The sequence below is a fragment of the Xiphophorus maculatus genome, chromosome 23 (genome assembly GCF_002775205.1).
Source record: "Xiphophorus maculatus strain JP 163 A chromosome 23, X_maculatus-5.0-male, whole genome shotgun sequence".
NCBI lineage: Eukaryota > Metazoa > Chordata > Actinopteri > Cyprinodontiformes > Poeciliidae > Xiphophorus > Xiphophorus maculatus.
Genome location: NC_036465.1, coordinates 32,122,721 through 32,143,409, shown reverse-complemented (window position 1 = coordinate 32,143,409; position 20,689 = coordinate 32,122,721). Strand labels below are relative to the sequence as shown.

At 37.4% G+C, this 20,689-nt stretch overlaps 2 protein-coding genes across 4 annotated transcripts in view; both read right to left on the bottom strand.

Annotated features, from left to right (window-relative positions):
* Positions 1 to 16,518, bottom strand: part of LOC102233287 (protein phosphatase 1 regulatory subunit 35-like) — a 42,507-nt gene extending 25,989 nt beyond the window's left edge. For all 3 annotated transcript variants that reach the window (XM_023329014.1, XM_023329015.1, XM_023329020.1), the window contains exon 1: positions 15,590 to 16,518. In XM_023329014.1, the coding sequence (XP_023184782.1) occupies positions 15,590 to 15,711 (122 nt within the window). In that variant the 5' untranslated portion in view covers positions 15,712 to 16,518. The remainder of the gene's footprint in view (positions 1 to 15,589) is intronic.
* Positions 2,712 to 20,689, bottom strand: part of LOC102233026 (magnesium transporter protein 1) — a 37,669-nt gene continuing 19,691 nt past the window's right edge. Inside the window, exons 7-10 of the mRNA XM_005813831.3 lie at positions 16,525 to 16,588; positions 11,128 to 11,202; positions 3,076 to 3,166; positions 2,712 to 2,995 (exon numbers count right to left, since the gene is read on the bottom strand). Coding sequence (XP_005813888.1) covers positions 2,980 to 2,995; positions 3,076 to 3,166; positions 11,128 to 11,202; positions 16,525 to 16,588 — 246 coding nt within the window. The 3' untranslated portion in view covers positions 2,712 to 2,979. The remainder of the gene's footprint in view (positions 2,996 to 3,075; positions 3,167 to 11,127; positions 11,203 to 16,524; positions 16,589 to 20,689) is intronic.

Genomic DNA, 20,689 nt, shown 5'->3' with positions numbered 1-20,689 from the left:
CACACCTGGGGCCCTGCCACCAAGGAGCTCTTTAACAATCATTGTGACCTCATCCCCAGAGATTAGATAGCCCAACCCATAGTCCCCAGGCTCTGCTTCCTCAATGGAAGGAATGTTGGTGGGATTGAGGAGGTCTTAGAAATAATCTGAACTGCATAAACAGTCAGAATGGAGGCAGAGGGAGGCTACCCTCTCATTCACTGTGGTGAACCCCAACATAAAAGGACCAAGATGGGGGACAACAAGTATGTCCTGCCAGCACCTATCATAGGCAACTCCAGAGTGAAAGAGTGTCCAACCCCTCTCAAGTAGACTGGTTCTAAAGTAATGTGTTGAAGTGAGAACAACTATTTTTAGTCGGAACCTCTCAACCTCACACAACAGCTCAGGTTCTTTCCCCACCAGAGAGGTGACATTTCACATCCCGAGAGTCAGCTTCTGTCGCTCAGGATCAGATCGCCAAGATCCTCGCCCTCAGCTACCACCCATCCCACACTGCACCTGAACCCTTTGGGCCCTCCCAAGTAGTGAGGCCATGAGAAGGGAGACCCACATTTCCTCTTTGGGCTGTGCCCGGCTGGACTCAGTGGGTTAAAGCCCAGCCACCAAGCGCTCGCACATTGTTAAGCCACCAAGCCAGGGTTACATAACCCTAATCAATCCAGTACCAATCCACATTCTCAGGGGATAAAGAGTCACCTGGTATAAATTACATTTTTAGCTACTGGAGTAATGCTTAAGAGAAATTTATTTAATCAAAGAATGTCGGCTGCACCGATGGCAGTTTTCTGGCTGATCCCCGGATCTTTAAAGAGCCTGACCTGCTGATTTTGATTTTGGTTGATATGATTTTTTTTGTCTGAAATGTTGCTAAATCTAGCAAGAAAGTCACTGGGTTGGCAACAGAGAGGTGAATATTGTTAACTGTAAACGTGCAGACCCTACCTGGTGGGCTGGTCTGTCAGTCACACCTCTCACTGTAGAACAGAAGAGGACAGAGACTGATTTTTAAACCTTTGCTGACGACGATAAGATTAGGAGATAAGATGGTATTCACATGTAAGTATCGGTTGATCACGATCCCCCAAAATTAAGAAAATCGGCACCCAGAAATCAACTGGTCGATAAATCAGTTGGCCAATAAATGTATCCTATTATCTATGTATATAATGTAATTGTATACATTGTATACATATAAAGTAACATTATATACATTATATGTATATAATGTAAACAGCACTGCCAGAGATGCAAATTTATAGCAGGTGTGGGAATGATCTAATGATCAGACTGTTGATTGCAGCAAGTCCACAATATTAGCAGAACTAGACGGCCCCAAAACCACATTTCGCCTAGGGCCCCATGGAGGCTTGGGCCGGCCCTGATTGAGGTCGATTGGTGTGGTTTACACTTATTGTGAAGAGCTAAAAGATAGGCGTTTAGCATTGTTATTGGGCTAGGTTTCAGGTAGTTGGATGCAGCTGTTGTCCATGTTTATCATTTCCAATTGAGGTGCTTTGTTTCTCTTGCATGTTTTATTGTGTGCCGCTATCATTAGCAGGGTTGATTAATATTTATGTGTAATTATTATTTACATTCTAATAGTCAGATATTAACCAGCTGCTAGTTTATAATAATCTTTAAGCACGTTTCTTCCCTTTGTGGACAATTTGGTGTTATTTGTGAAAGTATACAGGCAAGTACTTATAATTTGTATTTGTTTATCTTATAGAAAACTACACACCCATACCCCCACACACGCCCTTATTTGTGTGTACGGAGGAATATCAAAAATTAAATAAAGACAAGTAAAGCTCAATTTGGGACTCGAACGTTATCTTATTTCACTAACTCACCTAAACATACAGTACAGACCAAAAGTTTGGACACACCTTTCTAATTCAATGGGTTTTCTTCATTTTCATGACTATTTATAAGGCAAGAAATCCCACTTATTAACCTGACAGGGCACACCTATGAAGTGAAAACCATTTCAGGTGACTACCTGTTGAAGCTCATCAAGAAAATGCAGAGTGTGTGCAAAGCAGTAATCACAGCAAAAGGTTGCTACTTTGAAGAAACTAGAATATAAGGGGTATTTTCAGTTGTTTTACACTTTTTTTGTTTAGTGCATATTTCCACAAGTGTTATTCATAGTTTTGATGCCTTCAGTGTGAATCTACAATGTCAATAGTCATGAAAATAAAGGAAACTCATTGAATTAAAAGGTGTATATACAGCTTGAGAGCCGTATATATACCAGCTGTCCTAACCCGACACCCTGGAGTGATTGTTAACCTGTAAACAAACCAGCTTCAGTCTTCATTACAGTTCCAGAAGCCTAAGAAAATTGTATCTAGGAAATATATGATATATATAAATGTACAAAAAAAATTAAACATCAAGATAAAAGGGGAAACTATTTATTGTTTCTAAAATGTCATGTTTAAAATGTCAAATTCAATCAATGTTAAAATTAACAAAACAGAAAATCTTGTGGGAAGTGGAAGTCATTTATTTACCGGTTACATCTTAGAATCCAAACCAAATCTCCAAATTGCTTATGGAGAGGTTATTAGTGCAGGGCGTGTTACTTTAGTGATTTTGTCTTGCTTTTAATGTTAAACTTGTGATATATATAGATCTACATATAAATACATATATATACACAGTACAGACCAAAAGTTTGGACACACCATCTCATTGAATTCAATGAGAAAGTGTGTCCAAACTTTTGGTCTGTACTGTATATGTATATATACTGTATATATATAGATCTATATATATTTCAAGATCAAAGGACCCAGCTTAGCTGCTAGTCTTGCTTTTTCATACAACCCAATGTCAATGCAATTACCCATAGCAATTTATACAAGTTATGTGACATTTTTACAACATCCAGCAATAAACTATTTGACACTTTAGAGATTCCTGTCTTCAATTTCACATTTAGGTATATCCGGAGGCCAATTGGGATCTTTAACCCATCAGGAAGCTGCAACAGAGACAAAAATGATATTTACCATATTTAGAAATGCTTCACCAATTCAATTGCATTGTTGCAGGAATGTCTACCTGTATGGGTATCCATGGTACTTTGCTCTGAAAATGGACAGCAGCCAGCTGAAGCACAGCATCACAAGACACATACCTGCCACGCACATGACTGAAATACACATAATTTCATACTCTTTGTACATTTGTTACACACACTCTTAAATAACTAATAACTTAAAAAATCATGAACTAATCTATAGTTCTCTTAATGTACTGCTGTCAAGTGAGTCAACACTTTCTAAATACATGGCCAAGTTTGCAGACGTTAGCCCCGCATTAAAGATTAGCTTCACATGTTCATGGTGTATTACGATAATAAACCAGTAGGGGTGCCCATGAAGGTGAAAAGAAATTGGAAGCATAAGCACAACCATCAAACGCATATATTTGTGATACACTTATTCTATATACATTCTAGAATTGGCTGCTCAAGGTGGCAGCACGTTGGAGTGCAAAGAAGGCTTTTTCATAAAATAAAGAAAATTATAGACAACCCTGACCATACTGTTCATTAGACTGTCTGAAAGAAACAAAATCTTCAGCCAGAGGCCTTCTCAGATTTGCTGTAATACAGGAGATCTATCCTTAGGATTAATGAGTTACAACATTTAATTTCCCTTTGGGATCAATAAAGTATTTTTGATTTTGAATTTGCTCTTTATTTACAATAAAGATAGATCTATTTAGAAATAGATTCAAAGTACCTTATAATGCTTATCTTCAATGTGTGTATGTCATTTTCAGGAATTTATTTCCCTATTTGTGAGAAGTAACAACTCTCTTTGAATTATGTTAAAAGAACACCTCTACTATAACCAGAATAAATATTTAATAATTGTAAAGTAGATTATTGGAAAAATACCAAGTCAAAGTATTTCATAATGGTTCTCCAAGATATCCTTTTGTCTCATTTTCAGGATTTTTTTTTTTTTTACCAAATCTTAAGATCACAACAAACTTTAATAACATGATATTGAAGGTTTATATATACAATAACCAGAATAAATATTTCATATTACTGTATAGTTTTGGAGATAGATCCAGGCAGAGTACAATAATCATCCAGATTATGCTCATTTTGTTTGCTAATCTTACTTCCTGCTTTAACATGAGCAAGTAGTAGCATATGGATACTGAATAAGAGGAGTCTTATGATTGAACCTTAGGGTCTATAATTGTTGTCATGAAGTGTGATTTGGTAAATAATGACAATTTCATGCAAAGTTGCTTTAAAAGTTGCATTGAAAATCTATTAAAAGTGCAAGCTTTGCATGATTTTGTAAATAATGACAATTTAATGCAAAATTGGCACTTTTAATTAACTTTCAATGCAACTTTTAGAGAAACATTTACCGAATGACACTTCATCACAACAGTCATAGGCATTCATAAAGACTCCTTCATGTTCATGACAGATGCTATGACATGTTTATGACAGTGTCATGTCACTGACAGGGTATTTGAACACCCTGTCAAATAAAGTGTTACCGGCTTATGTGTTCTTCATTTCTTTTCTTTTTTTTCCTTACTCATGGGATGGGAGCAGCGGACTATTCAGCCAATCCTGGCCGTTGATCTGAGGCAATGCATACACGTCACTCATAGCTCACATTTAGAAAAGCTGGACTTTCCAGCCAATAGTGCATCTGTTTTTGGAAACAGATGCCTTCATGGTTCACAAAAGAACCTCTGACAAACAGTTGTGACAGGCTGATTACAATCAATTACAACCACACATTCACAGAATGGTCAAATTATTGTATATTTGGCCTTTTTGGGGATTATTGTTTGTACATCGTACAGAGGGCAAAATTATCGTAAAAATACAATAGTTATCGTACACCTGGCAACAATGAACCGGACTGAAAGACATCAAAGCGGTTGGTTCTTATTAGGAAGCTATTGTTGGGTTGCAGACTCATGACCCGGATGACGCACAAAATTCAGATGGGGGTCAGGAAGTGGATTTCTCTTGTTCAAAGCAAAACAAAATGGACCACAACAAGTACGCTAATGCCCTGAATAGGCTGGAACAGATGAAGGATCTTGAAAAAATAGGTGTATATTTAGGATATGGTCCACAATGTCATGGTAAAAAAGACTTGTCATATAATCTTGAGGATTTATCCGGTGTGGAGGCAATCAACATAACTAACTATCTGGTGCTGCAGACCAGCACCAGCACTGGTCATATAATATGTTATATGACCAGCCAGATGAAAGGTTACAAAAACATACAATTGTATGCTTTTCAAAAGCATACATTTATTTTTTTCAGCAGCGTGCCCAGGTGCGGACACGCACCTGGGAGCGCGTGCCCGCTGACCTACAGGGTTTGACCCAACGAGTGCACTCTCAGAAGGTGAGTAGTGAGTTGTGCTATTTTAAGTAATTAGTCTATGATAACATTGCTATCGCTAATGAAAACGACAAGCTAACCTATTTTATTTCTATGTGCTTGGATCTACTTGTAAATAATTTATTTAGCTTCTGTAAACCCAAATTCATGCTGGAGTTGTATGTTAATGTGTCATACTGTATTTCTACAATGTAGGTAGAAATCACTAGCAATCACTAGCAGCGATCTACAGCAACCCCATTAAAAACATAATTTGAGGCCAGAGAGTGGAGAAATAGTCACAGCCCAAGTTAACAGTACAGGCCCAGTCTTGGGAATCTTTATTACCTGTTGCATTTGGACTACCTAAGAAATAGTAACCATCTTTTGGTAAGATGTGAAATGTCAATGTTAGCTCTAAGCTGGTTTGAGTGCTAACAACATTAGCATAAAAATAATATATCTTACCTTACATATGATCTTTCTAAGTAAGTGTCCAATAAAATATTTGAAAATACAATTTAAACGATGCAATCATTATGTGTTAGAAAGTGGTAGCTGCAAACTTTGGCATTATTAGTTTCCGCACCTCCTGTTTATAGTCTTAAATTGTTGATCCAATTTTCTCCTTTTTTGGCAAGTTTTTTCAAATGTACTCCCTTGTGACTGTTGGGAACCGGGGTTTTGGCTATTTGTGGGGATTTTTCTGTTGCCTGCTGCTTCCCTTTTCATCCACTAGATGGTGCATAGAGGCTGCAACACCTGGCCAGCACACCTGTGATTCATCACTTAATCAACCAGGAGAATATGAGGAGCAGGCTGCCAGCACTTCAACGCCTGAATGTTTGCCAGTAATGGTACTCTGCGCTTCTCCAAGCTTGTTCTCTGTGTTTTCTCTGTAGTTGCTTCTAGTAAAATATTGTTGTTGCCTCTTTCTCAGGTGTTTCCTTGTGACGCCTTGGAAATACCCCTGTGAAGCCTGAGTCCCTGGCTTTCTCCCCTCGTTGCCATGGATTGTTACCTACTGGTTGCCCGAGTCTCTTCTTCGCCTCTGCAGATTAACCATAAACAGTTCCTGGATTCTCAGCTGGCAGTCGGTTCACTCCTCGTTCCTCCGCACCTGAACTTACCTGTCCGCCCTCCACCGCAGCCTCTACACCTTCCACCAAAGAACTCACTCAGTCAAGACCTCACACTGGAACCCGGATCACTTCAAGGACACCTACAAAGAGACCATACCCCAGAACCCACTGCACTACACCCATGGCGGAAGTTAATCTTCATTTCAAGTAAGATCAGTCTAATTCTTCCTGAAGTTCCACTTTCCGACAACCTCAAACTTACCATCTCTTTTTCACTATTCTTCAGAGTGGATGGTTGCTATCCACAAGGACAAGAATCAAACAATCTCACTTTTCTTCATTGTTAAAATAAACTATTTATCTGATCGTCTGTTCTCCTGGTGGTGGTCTGTATGTGGGTAAAGAAACTAGGACCCATCGTGACGGTGATCAACTACCTTCATAACACAAAAATGACGTTTATCTTTATCTTCTTAATTTTGGTAGATCTGCGATCGGATGATGCTTACATGTGAAGCCAATGTTATCCCCCGACCTTATCTACCTCTGCAAAGGTAAAAAAATCAACCATTTGCCTTTTTTGGTCTGCATTGAGAGAAGTTTGGTCAGAAAACTGCAATTGGTGCAAACCTACTTTGGACAAAGAAAATCCTAAAAATTCAGAAAAATGCAAATCCAAATATACAGAATATCCTGGATAAGTATTATGAGGACCCCTAAAATCTACAGTAAAATTATTTTCTATGGCCTCTGCATATGGGTTTGCATGCCCTGCCTCTGCACTACCGCAGTGCCCAAGTATACTTTTTTTAATGGTTGTTATGAATACCAATTGCAGAAATTTAAAAGGACTTATCTGTCTGCAAGTCTTCTGCTTATTTGACCTCAACCAGTGCCAGAGAAACTAAGTATTCTAGGAGAAGGGTGGAAGCGAGATACAACCACACTCTAAAAAGTGCTTTTGGCTGTAGTTAATTTTATGGACTTATTTATATTAATCTCACTTAATTCATTTAGTTTAGTGATGACAACTTTTTTTTGTGTTCAATTAACTTAAAAGTTACAAATCTAACTTAAATTAGCTTATTTAACTTAAAGGAACTTTTAACTTTGACTTTACTTGAAATAATTGAGATCAATGCCAGTTTTAGTATCCTATGTTTGACCAACTCAATTTATTATGTTCATCCAACTCATTTTACTAAGTTTATAACTTAATTCATTAAGTGTGTTTAACATGACAAATATGTTACTCTTACTCAAATAATTTATTTTTGTCTAATAATTCAATTCTCTTTGACTAAATTAAGTTCAGAATGTGGAACCACTGGCATTCAACATTTCAGTAAATCGGTGACTTGTATTGTTTTTATCTATCTAAAAGCCATTTTCTTGTGCTTCTTGTGGATTTTTATGTTATAAATGCACACAGACCACTGAAGTGGACGCTAATGCATCACAAAATACACTATCAACTACTGGCTATCAGCTGCAAATACAATAAATGATTTTTTGTTAAATCCAATATGGCAGACAAAAAGCATGCCAACTACCCTGTCCCTCCTTCTACTGTAGACAACTCTTGCAGGTAAAAAAAAAATATATTGTCACATCAGATAACCCCTAAAGAACAATACTACTGATGTATTTTTCAAATAACTTTGTATTTGGAGAAAACTGCAATTGAACACCTAAAAAAAATAAAAAATTTTTTTTTTTACAATTTTTTTCCCTACTTTTTTTTATGCCTTAAGAAAGTAAAAAAAAGGAAAAAATCTTGACACAAAGGATCATAATTTATGCATGAAAGGGTTAATTGTATTTTTCAAATTATTAGTTTTCTCATAGACCTATTTGTGTCTTTAATAAAGCTAATGCTGATAAATTTTACAGAACATCAGCTCAAACTTTTAAGTTGTTCCAAACTAAAAAACTAAAATATCCAAAATTACATTATCACTCACATTATACTTAAAATACAACTTAAATTTAAATTATTTTAAATGCATGTTTTAACATGTTATTGTAATTTCACTGAAAACAAAGAATATAGTAGAACCAACTTAATTGAATTGCTCCAGTTGGTAACAAGTAATTCAATTAAATTGAACCAACTTAACTTATTAAGCCCAAGCTTGGACAAGCATGTCCAAGCTGGCCACCCACTGGAATGACAACACCACGGCACTGCGGTTGCCACAGGATGTGTCCCTGGTGAAGCTCGTGTCATGATGCTTTTCTCTTTTCTCTAAAAAGTGTATTTTTAGTGCACACTTCTTGAGAGTACACTCTCAGAAGTGTATTTGAAACAGTTAAGTTCAATGCCGCATTCGTATCCTACAGCTAACATCATGACACAAGTTTCACCAGAGACAGATCCTGTACCAACTGTGGTGCACTGGTGGCGTAGGGGTATAGCACAACCCACATAAGGAGACCTTAAGTCCTCAACGTGGTCGTTATAAGTTTGATTTCAGCCTGATAACCTTAGCTGCATGTCTTCCCTCTCTATCATTACCCACTTTCCTGTCTAACTACTCTCAAATAAAAGCTCCCTGAGCCATAAAACCCTGGTAGAAAATAAATCATTTATTAATTTACTTATTGATTTGAAGTAGGCTAAATGATTTGAGTAAAACATTTTACTCATTTTAACCATCGTCCATCCATTTTCTGTATACCTTGTCCCTAGTGGGGTCAGGAGGGGTGCTGGTGCCTATCTCCAGCTTCATTTTAAACAAACTTAATGAATTCAGTTAAAAAAAAACTTAGTAAATTGAGTTGGATAAACTTAATTGAATTACTCACACATTTATACACCAATATGCAGATCAGTAGGCAATGCCCAAAGGCACATCAAGATGTGGCAGAAAGCAGTTAGAATTGAACCTACAAACTTCCAATCACAAGACAACTACTCTACCCAGAGAGCCACAGTTGCATAACACAGACCTGAGTCCTGGGGAAAAGTACATCCTCTTCAAGATGGGTGGCAAACAACTTAGAGACTTTACCACCACCTACTGGTGAAGGACATAGTGTCCAATTCCCCATTTTACTTCTCATAACTTGAATGAAAATCATTCATATAAAGTTTAAAAACCAGAATTTTAATTATTTAAACTTTATTAGTATACATTAACTAATTATATCCAATACATTCTACAATTGATTATATTATGTAGATAATTAATTTAAAGTAATATGTATACAATATGAGTTTTTAAAAACAAACAGATGTGAATGCATAACACTCAACTCTGCCATTAATCATTTCTGTGAGTGTTCAATTCTCATAACTTCAATGAAAACCAAACACATAAAATTTAGATACCAGAATCTTGTTTGTTTTACAACTTTAATTATTTAAACTTGGCTAGAATAAATTAACTAATTACTTTCAATACATTCTAGAATTGATTAGATTATGCCAATAATAATTTAAAAGCATATATGTATACAATATGAGCTTTTAAATAAAATCAAACAAATGTAAATGCATAAAACCTAACTTTGGAATTAACCATTTCTGTGAGTGTAAGGTTGCCTGGGATAAATGTAAGGGCACCACTACTGCACAAGTACCATGATGCACCATGAAGCTAACCTTCACACATACATGTGTGAGAGAGAGGTATCAGCAGCTAACATGACCTTGTGTCTCCAAGTGTTGGCTCATTTGACTGCAGTCTTAATGTCAAGCTACTGTAAATCTAAAGATAAACATTAAAAAATAGGGACACACTAGAAATGATCAAGGTAGGCAAATAAAGGCAAAAAACAAACAGATAAGACTGAATTGAAAAACAAAAACAAATCACCTACATGATATGGGATGAGGAACTTTTAGGAATTAACAACTGGGTACAGGTTCTCAATCCCAAGTTTATGCTTTTTTGACATTACCGGTAACTGAGCGACCGGCACTGGCAGATGATACAGGAAACTATTTATTTGCGCTAGCACTGGAGAGGAAAGTAACTAGCATGTCCAAGCTGGCCACCCACTGGAATGCCTATTCTCTCTATTGTCTATTAGCAGTCATTACCAGTGGAGAGAACTAGCATGGCCTGTTAATGGATTGCATTCAACAGCTATTGAGCTGTTAAAATATTAAATTTCAAATATTTCAGAAAAGACCATTCTTCACTTTCCGTATAATATTCATAGATAATTGATCCATTCAACAATTCTGTATCTTACATAGAGTGTAGTATGTAGCAGTTAGCCTTTCCAATGTTAATGCCAACCTATTTGTTCAAATGGACAGCAGTGTGTAGGCAGTTCAGTGGTATCCTGCCCAGGCATGCCAGTCACTAGCCTCTCCAAAGGTAACCTAAGTGAGTAGCCACCTGCTCATTTGTTAGCACTGACCACTAAGTTACAGGTTCCAGGCAATTGCAAAGGATATAGCTTCCAGTAACAAGGACGTAACAAACTCTGGGTGCGCAATAGTCTTTAATTTTGGCCCCAATACAACACCATATTTTTCCATTGAATTTGAGTACTATCCATAAGACAGAACTGCTCTGAGTTGAAACCAGCTCAGAGCATATTAAAAATATTGCTAGACATGAAGACTATGACACCTTTACATATTGAACTATACTGTGTGTTGCAAATATGATTAAATTAATGGTATGTACATACTCTTCCTCTTTCCCGTGTCAATGTCCGAAGTGGCAGCCTCACAGAGCAGAATTATCCCAGCAGTAACAGCTCCATCTTACAGTGAGGTCAAGGCTGAAACAAGCTTGATTTAGGTTTGCACAGAACTCATCATCTTACAAAGCTGGAGAAAGGCTTGAAAGTATTTTTTAAATTTGTTGAATATGCAGTAATATACAGGATGTCATGTCCTACATGCTTTTAGGCCTTTATTTTGTGATTCCAACTGCCTCCCTTTGGAGGAAAACATCTATACTTATGTTTTTAGATTACGAACTGTAAGCTCATTCTGGTCTTATCCTAGCTTCCCTTCTTCAACGCCTCTCAGCCCGTCTTTATTATCCTTGTTTTATTACTTATACATATAATTTTAATACATCTAGAATTACATTACAATGCACCAATCATATTGATTATTTTTGTTATAAGTGAAAATAAAAATCATACTTCAGTCATAAACCCATTTTCCCCTCCCATGGCCAGAGACTATAATGATTTTCTATAAATCAACATTGAATCATACACAATTATATGATTTGAAAAGATCTGTGGGATGATTCTATGCTTGGCAGCCATCAAACCTAACTGAAATAGATTTGTTAAGTAAGGAGAAATAGTCCAAAATACCTTCATCCAGGATCCAGATACTCATTAAAAGCTGTACACTCTAACAAGTGTTTCTGGTTGTAGTTCATTTTATGGACTTACAGTATTTACATTTATCTCTCTTGATTCATTTGGTTTAGCCCCTTAACCCGCACCAGAACGCCCATGTGTCATTTTTCCATTGTATTTTCCAGGGCTGAAATTTAAGGATTTAAACTCTGCCGGTGTCCATTATGACGCTTTTATTGGGCAGCCTAGAGCCCCCCCTTTTGATTGACACCGCATTCGACCAATAATGTTATGAAGTTATTTCTGAGCCAATAATATCCATAGGGCGACTTGAGCTAATTTTGACATGCCTGCATTCTTTCTGGAATATTTCTGACTGGTCAACTCAAGAGACTAAATCTAAAGCCACTGTGGTGTAGTCAACACGTGTCTTGTCATAAGGATATAAGGCATTTTGGGATTTGTTTTGACATGAATTCACCAGCTGCATGCGTAACTACGCATAATGTGAGCACTTTTGCTGCATCAAAGTCCAGCTCTGTGCGCCCTCATGCGTGATGGTGTTTACAGTGTCATGAAGTGCGGTGAGTGATGGTGGAGGCAGACGCTGAGACCCAGGTAGGATGAATGTTGATAAATTTAAATTTAATGTTGATAAAATTAATGCAAAATAATTCAGAGAACCCAAAAAACACAAAGTCCAGGCAGCACAGAGGAGCGAAGGCAAAAGTTCTCAACTAGTGGCAACAGGTGGACTGGACGAACACGACGAGGACCCGACAGAGACACAGGTGACATTAAACACACAGGAGGTAATCAGGGAACGACACACACCTGGGGGGGAGACCGGACAACACGGAGACTCAAAGACAAAGACACTCAAAATAAAACTCACAAAAGACTCAAACCATGACATACAGGACTTTTTCTCACCAGAGAGACATGTTGTCAGAATGTGTCAAAACTGGATGTATTTCTTCAGCAGAACTTCACAACTCACAGGAGTGGATAATTATGGCAGTAAGAGTGCTGACAAGTTTTGGATTTCAGAATACTGGAAACTTTTTGTCGTCCGCTGCAACAGTCAGAGCAGGGGGGGGGGGGCAAAATGTACCGAAGAGCGAGAATGGGGAGCCGAGGGAATGGTGGCATGGGAGAAACGGGGGTGGCGGAGGGTTTCGAAGAAGAAGTGATTTCCACTATTGTGTCCACCAGAGGATTCCTCTGGTCATTATCTTTCATTAGAGCATTAAAGCATTCATTAGAGCCCTCATTGATGGCTGTATGTTGAATCACTGAGGAGTTAACAGTCATTTGAAGTTTGTGTATCAGATGTTGTCCAAGTGTGCCATTTGGAGAATGGCATACTTGGACAACACCTGTACATCCTGGCCTAAATGATATTTCTTTCTTGTGCTATTTTGATCAGTCTTGAATACGCAAGCAGAACACTTTATTCTACATATTGTATTTTCCAGTCCAATCATTCGACACTCAATGTGCATTTACAAGAAATAAAAATAAAAAATCTGGGTGAAGCAAAATTTTTCAATTTCTTTTGTTACAAACGTAATAGCTACAAACTACTTACAGTAAAAGTATTTTTGACTGCAAAAATAAAAAATCTAGCTTGTCATCTTCATAAAGGGACCAAGCTTTTGCATGTACAGTACTCCAAATTGTTCAAGAACAGCAGCTGATTTAATTTGGGTATACCTTTCAGTTGTTTTTGGTGATTTAAGGGGTGAGGGTTAATGATGACAACTTACTTTTTTGTGTTCAATTAACTTAAAAGTTACAAATCTAACCAACTTAAAGGAACTTTTTACTTGGACTTTATTTGAAATAATTGAGTTCAATGCCAGTTTCTTATCCTACGTCTGACCAACTCAATTTATTATGTTCATCCAACTAAATACATAATTATCATCCAACTCAATTTACTAAGTTTTTGTAACTTAATTCATTAAGCGTGTTTAACATGACAAATTTAAGTCAGTCTTACTCAAAACATTTATTTTTTTCTAATAAATAATTCAAATTGCTTTGACTAAATTCTACAGAAAATCAACTCAAACTTTTAAGTTGTTCCAAACTAAAAAACTAAAATATCAAAAATTACATCACTGACATTTTACTTAAAATACTTGAATTTAAATTATTTTAAATAATTTGAATTTAAATCATTTTAAATGTACATTGTAATATGTTATTTGAGTTTTTCTAAGATCCTATACAAAGAATAAAGAAAATAGTTGAACCAACTTAATTGAATTGCTTCAATTGGCAAAGAGCACTTCAATTAAGTTTATCCAACTTAACTTATTAAGTTGGTTTAACTTAATAAATAAGAGGGGGAAGACATGCAGCTAAAGTCATAAGGCTACAATCGAACCTGCGATGGCCACGTTAAGGACTAAGGTCTCCTTATGTGGATTGCCACTGCAGCACCCTGGTTAGTACAGGATCTGACCCTGATGAAGCTTGCGTCATGACATCATATTTACCACACTAACAATTAATTGAAATTGATAATTGAACCTTTTTAAAGTATTCTCTAAAATGTGTATTTTTAGATAAGGGAGGCATTTTTCGTTAAGCTTAACCAATTTTTATTATTTTTTCTTCCAGATTGCTGAATTTCCGAAACGAAGCTGGTATGTACAGTAGCAAGCTGACCCTCACCTTGGATTGCGCAACCTCTCGCTAACTGCACTGGCTGCCATTACATGGGAGCATGCTCGTCCTGTCTGTACGTCGCCAATAAAATGGTTAAAAAGCATTTAATATATGAACTGATTTTTCATAATGTAGCTTATTTGTATAATGTACACTGTTTTTTTGTCACCGACTGTGTTTGTAACATGTTTCGTGTGCTGAGGAACGATCATAAACAGCAGAGAACAGATTTGAGGTCAGGCAGGCAGTTTTCTTGCCTCATGGCAGGGGGCGCTCATGATCCCAGACTTGTGCCTCCATAACTGCAGAGCGAGCTAGCCATACAGTAGATAGGTAAAGTACAGCGATATATTTATTGTTTTCTCCTCTCTTCCGATGTCAACATGGAGGACTACATTTCTACACTTAAACAGTTTTCTAAAGTGGATTTTCAATTGAAGCAGGAAATAATAACTAAAGGAAGACCAACACTGGAGCTGAAAGGTTTGCTTCGAGACAGTTTGATGATTCTCAAACATAGTGGTATACAAGAAAAGACATGTCGAAGATAGACTTGGCTTTAGATGAACGGATATTTTTGTGCAGAATGATTGGAGCATGGACTTAATTTATGAGAAAAGGTAAGACGTCAATAACATTTTGTTGTTCAGTTTTTTATGAAATGTGTGTGTTGTGAACTACAGTTTGTAAAAAAGTCAGTAAAGAAATAACCCACAAACTACTGATAGTTAAAAGCAGCGGTTGTTATTCTACCACAGTAATCCCTTATTAACAAAACATTAAGCCTAAAAACATACTACTGAAATTGACTGAATGTTCTGTTCTTTGTGCAAAATATTGGTTTTTGTGTTGAATCCTAAAACATATAGTGGCATTTTTGTCAGTTGCTATGGCAACGAGTCTGGGTATAGCTTTTCCAATTCAAACAGCGAGAAAGAAGCGGTTTTGAGTTGTACTTTTTTTTGCAGTGGAGAATAGGACAAAATTAATGATACCTACATTTCCAAGTTTTATTGAGTTAACGCGGCTGTGGATGACATGTAAAAGAATAGTCTTTTTGCCCTCCAGCATTGTACGAATGCGCAAAATTTCAGTATGTAAACAATAACATGCAAGGTGTCTATATTTATAAATCTGATTAAGTCAGTACCTGCAGAGGGTGGATAAGGCTGCTCCGAGGACTGTGGGGAGTAGCCTTCCCTCCACCATAATGATGGGTAGAGACTTATCATTATGCAGGGATAAGGGGCTCCACATCGTGAAGGACTCCATCCTGGACACAGTCTGTTCCAGCCCCTTCCCTCAAGTAGGAGGGTGAGGATGAAGGGCAAGAAAACCAGGCTGAGAAACAGTTTCTTCCCTAATCGCTACAGTGAATGGTTCTAGAAAATTAAGTTTTAATAGGTTGCTTTGGCCTAAACTATATTAAAAACAACCCCCTTGAGACTTGCATGAGTCACTAAAACTGACCTGGTTCAGAAACAAGTGCATGTTGAAACAAACAGGGACAGCGGCTGTTAACAGGCATACTCTGTGAAACTGGCTTCGAGGTTGCACAGCTTGGCTAAATCACAGGGGATGAAGGCTGATAGGAACCAGGCGAATCTTCCTTGATAGGCCAGCTAAAGCAGAGTTTACTTCAGTTCTGGACAGGATAATACCCAACAGACTCCCGGAACTCAAATTACCTGTTGGACAAAGAGCTGGCAGCACATCACACCCTCTCAGAAGAAGTAGAGAAAGGGTGGGTGAGGGTGTTTGGAGCGGGGTGCGTGCGTGGCGGCATGCTACAGACTCCCCGTCTCTACATAACAGTCTTAGATAAATTCCTGACTAGAGCATAGATTATCATATCTTGCAATTTTGTGGGATATAACAAAGCTGGCTGCTATATGAAAGAGTGGAAGATTGTAAAACAAATGTTTGTCTTGTTTGTCTAAGAACTAATTGCTTTGTATTCTAAAAATATTTCATTGTTGAGTGAAGAACAAACAGTTTTAGAAAGGAAAAACAGCAAATAAAATATTATTGGTGTTGCAATCAGTGTAAGCCAAAAATGTTAATATGGGAAAAAACAAAGGATACTGAAGAGGAGGACAATGTGCGTCTCTGCCACAAACTGGGCTTGGCTGCTCCCATGGATGTAACTCTGAAAACATAGTTAAAAGTTTTAGTTCATGTATAAATTCACCTCAACATCAGAAAACATCTTTTGTGTTTTTGGTTTTTTGCTTGAGACATAGCTGCAAGAGCAAAAACTGACTTTTCACACTATACACACAATCTGTGTTATATACAACACATTTACAAAAAATTCCTATTCAATTCAATGTATCGCAAAATTTTGGATGACAACCTCCTTGTCTCCTTATCTCCAAAACTTTGGAGATTATCTGTAGAGAGAAGTGGGAAAAAATTACTCCTGAAGTATGTGCACACCTTATAAAAAATTACAAGAAACGTCTGACTGCTGTGCTTGCCAACAAGGGTTTTGTCACCAAGTGTTAAACGATGTTTCACTGAAGGGGTCAAATACTTATTTCCTCCACTGTACATACATACAAATATATATATAGTTATATATACACACGTGTACACACACACACATATACATCAGTGACGTGCGGTCAGCCTCCCCTGTCATCATGTAAAAATAATATATAATACTAAATTATTTATATTGAAATATTCAACCTGTGGTTTGTACTATAACATTTATTTTACTATTGGATTAATCAATTTTGCTTATTTTTTCTTCAAAATCGCTGAATGTTTTGCAATTTCCCATTCGAGCTAGCCATACAGTAAGTAAGTCGAGTGCAGCGATATATTTAATGTTTTCTCCTCTCTTCCGACGTCAACATGGATGACTACATTTCTACACGTAAACAATTTTCTAAAGTGGACTTTTAATTGAAGCAGGAAATAACTAAAGGAAGACCAACACCAGAGCTGAAAGGTTTCCTTCGAGAAAGAAGGGTAAAGCAAAGATTGGCTTTGTGAATGTCCTGCCTTTTCTGCTTTGCTTGCATTCTTTTCTCAACTTGTGGCACTGTATGGACTCAGATGGGATTTTGTGACTTAAATAATTTGCAAAGAAGTCTCACCAAACATGAGCGGTCGACCACTCGTATTCAAAACCAGGTCGCACTAGAAACATTTGGGATGTCGAGGATAGAGACTTGGCTTTGGATGAACAGATATTTTTGTGCAGAATGGACTTCATTTATAAGTAAAGGTAAGACGACAATAACTGTTTAGTTTTTTTTCATGAAATGTGTGCGTTGTGGGCTACAGTTTATATGTGTGAAGAATTCAATAATGAAACGACCCACAAACTGTTAGATTTGCCAGTAGCAGTGGTAGCTAATCTACCACAGCAATCATTAATAAAACATTAAGTCTAAAAACATAATACTGCAACAAACTGAATGTTCTGTTGTTTGTGCAAAATATTTGAGTGTTTTTCTGTCACCGTGTGTTGTGAGGTGGTGGTGAGGCGGACGGTTAAAGACCCAGGTAAGATGATAAATGAAGGTTTTTAATGAGGAATCATCCAGGAAAACAGAACACAACGATGATCACACAAGTCCAAATCCCTGGCAGCACTGCTGAGCGGAAGCTGAGGCTCAACACAGGTAGCAACAGAGACCACGAATGGACTGACCAGACACACAGCAGAACAGACGCCAAATGAGACAAGGATCCAACGAGGAACAAGGAACACAGGTGGGGTTAAATACACAGGGAGTAATCAAGGAAACGAGACACACCAGGGAGCAATCAAAGGGTAAGCCAGGACAACAGGGAGACACAGAAACTCGAAATAAATACACAGAAAAACACAGAACATAACATTTTTGTTGTTGAACCCTGACACATAGAGTGGCATTGTTGTCTGCTTGTAGCTTGGCTGATACAGAGAGCAAGAAAGAAGTGGCTTTGAGTTGCATTTCCACAGTTTTTCCTTTTGATTTGGTGCATGGCACTCAATTAATAATACTTACATTTCCAAGTTTCATTGAGTTGGCGGCAGTGTGGCTATGGATGGTATGTAAAAGAATAGTTTTTTTGCCCTCCAGTGTTGTGCACATTCACAAAATTTTTGTACATTAACTAGCAATATTTGTAAATCTGATTAAGTCAGTGCCTCACCAGCTATGAACCTCTGACCTATGACCACACGTTGCTGATATATGTATACATACAGGACACAATGAAATTTGTTAAAAAGACATAATGCCTCAAAGACACCTCAGAATATTCAAAGGTGACTGTTATGTTATATAATTATTAATTAATTGAACACAATGGGGTTGCTCAAATCTCAATAATTATCGTGTATTATAGGCAAGATGGATCTGAACAATATGCCAAATTTGAAGACATTCGACTACAAGTTGGCACTGGTTAGTTACAAACTTTTTAAGTAGTAACATAATGCTTTCCTATAGAACTGCAAACTTTATAAGTAGAAAAATAATGCTTTCCTATAAAACTGAGAAATGGTTCAATACTTTTAGACTTTATGCAAGGAATATATCTTGCATGTCTTAACTCTCTAAATTCAACAAGCATTTTTTTTTGGTAAATTTTTCATGAGGTTAAAGGTTAGATCTACATTTCTGCACATAAGCCACATCGACTTTGAACAAAAAATACCATATTGATAACATAATCACAGGGTTCTATCCTGGAGATACCCACCAAGTTACATGACAACCCACTCAGCCATTTTTAGCAGTATAAACATTACTTATGTATAGCGCCCCCTAGTGGTGGGTCATGATGAAAATGGACACAAATACTGTCGTGAAAACTGGCGTAGGGTTGTGAGATCTTTCCAGGTACACGCAGACAACAGAGCATAAGGGCCTGAGAGAAATAAAGTAATCTTGCAGTTTGATTTAATTATAATTAAGGATAAATATATATGTGCACAATTAAACACTGGATGATTTTCTGAAATGTATTTTTGTATCTTGATCTGTAATGGTTACAACTGTATGATGATTATGTTTGATGGATTACAGAAATGTGATGATTTAAAAACATACTCAAAGTTATGGTGGATGTAAATGACAAGATGATTGTATTAATGATTTATAATGAATTACAGAAATGTGATGATTTAAAAAGATGAAGTTAAAGTGATGGGTGAGGTCCTGTTCTCAGGCTGTGTCGCAATAGGCAAGCTGAGCAGATCGGGGGAGCATGGGAGTTTCAAGGGAGTAAGATTACAAAAGATAACCAGATGGCTATCAGAAAAAAGGAAGTTCACATGATGTGTAACGCTGTAAGTTGCGCAAGGGCTGACGGTTGGGGAAGGTTGGGACTTTCCATAGATTCATCGAACGTTCGAGAAGTCACGTACGCCATCTCCCCATACACAACCATGGGTCGAGATGGTATAAAGGACGGCAGAAAGAAGAACAAACTGTTCTTTGTCCGCGGCGGAGAAGACGAGTCAACAAGAGGACGCAGATAGAAGATCAGCAGAGGACTGCACCCTGGAGCCACGGGGAAGTTGAGACTTCGCGCCTTCAAGAAGGGACAGGATCCTTCAGCCCCCAGCCCTGGCTCCTGATTCTACCGTCGACTCTGTCTCAACCCAACGATCTCAAACCCTGTCAAGAAAACTGGCATGGGGTTGTGAGATCTTTCCAGGTACACGCAGAAAAGGTGCATGGTTCAATACTTTTAGACTTTATGCAAGGAATATATCTTGCATGTCACGGATTGCGAAATAACAGACAACCCACTGCAACAGACTTGGAGAAAAGACAAAGGTCTTGGAGGGATAAAAGAATTGGGCGTTCGAAGGATAATGACCAGTTCTGCTTTGCTTCTATTCTAAAGAGGATTTTACCACACAAGGACAAGGATTCTAACCAAGGAACTGAAGATTTCTGTTGCCGAGATCAACTGTCATCTGGGTATGAGTTGAACTGCTCCCCAAAAGCCTCACTCAGTTAATTAGTGACACAGGTCAGAGAGAGAAGTTAGGATAGTGTGGTTGATTTAGGTTGATTTCTATCATTCTACTATAGTATTGTAATAACTGATAATTAACCTGTATGTCACTAGTCCCTGCTAAAGCTTGCTTAATAAATATACTTTTTAAAATTCTGTAGAAGTTGGTGGACATTGAAATTAATTGAGTCATTGATTATTTTAGTTTCTCTAATTAAAGTAAAATTAGTGTACATGATTCTAGTAATGTGGTGGCTTCGGACTTTCCTTTAGTGAG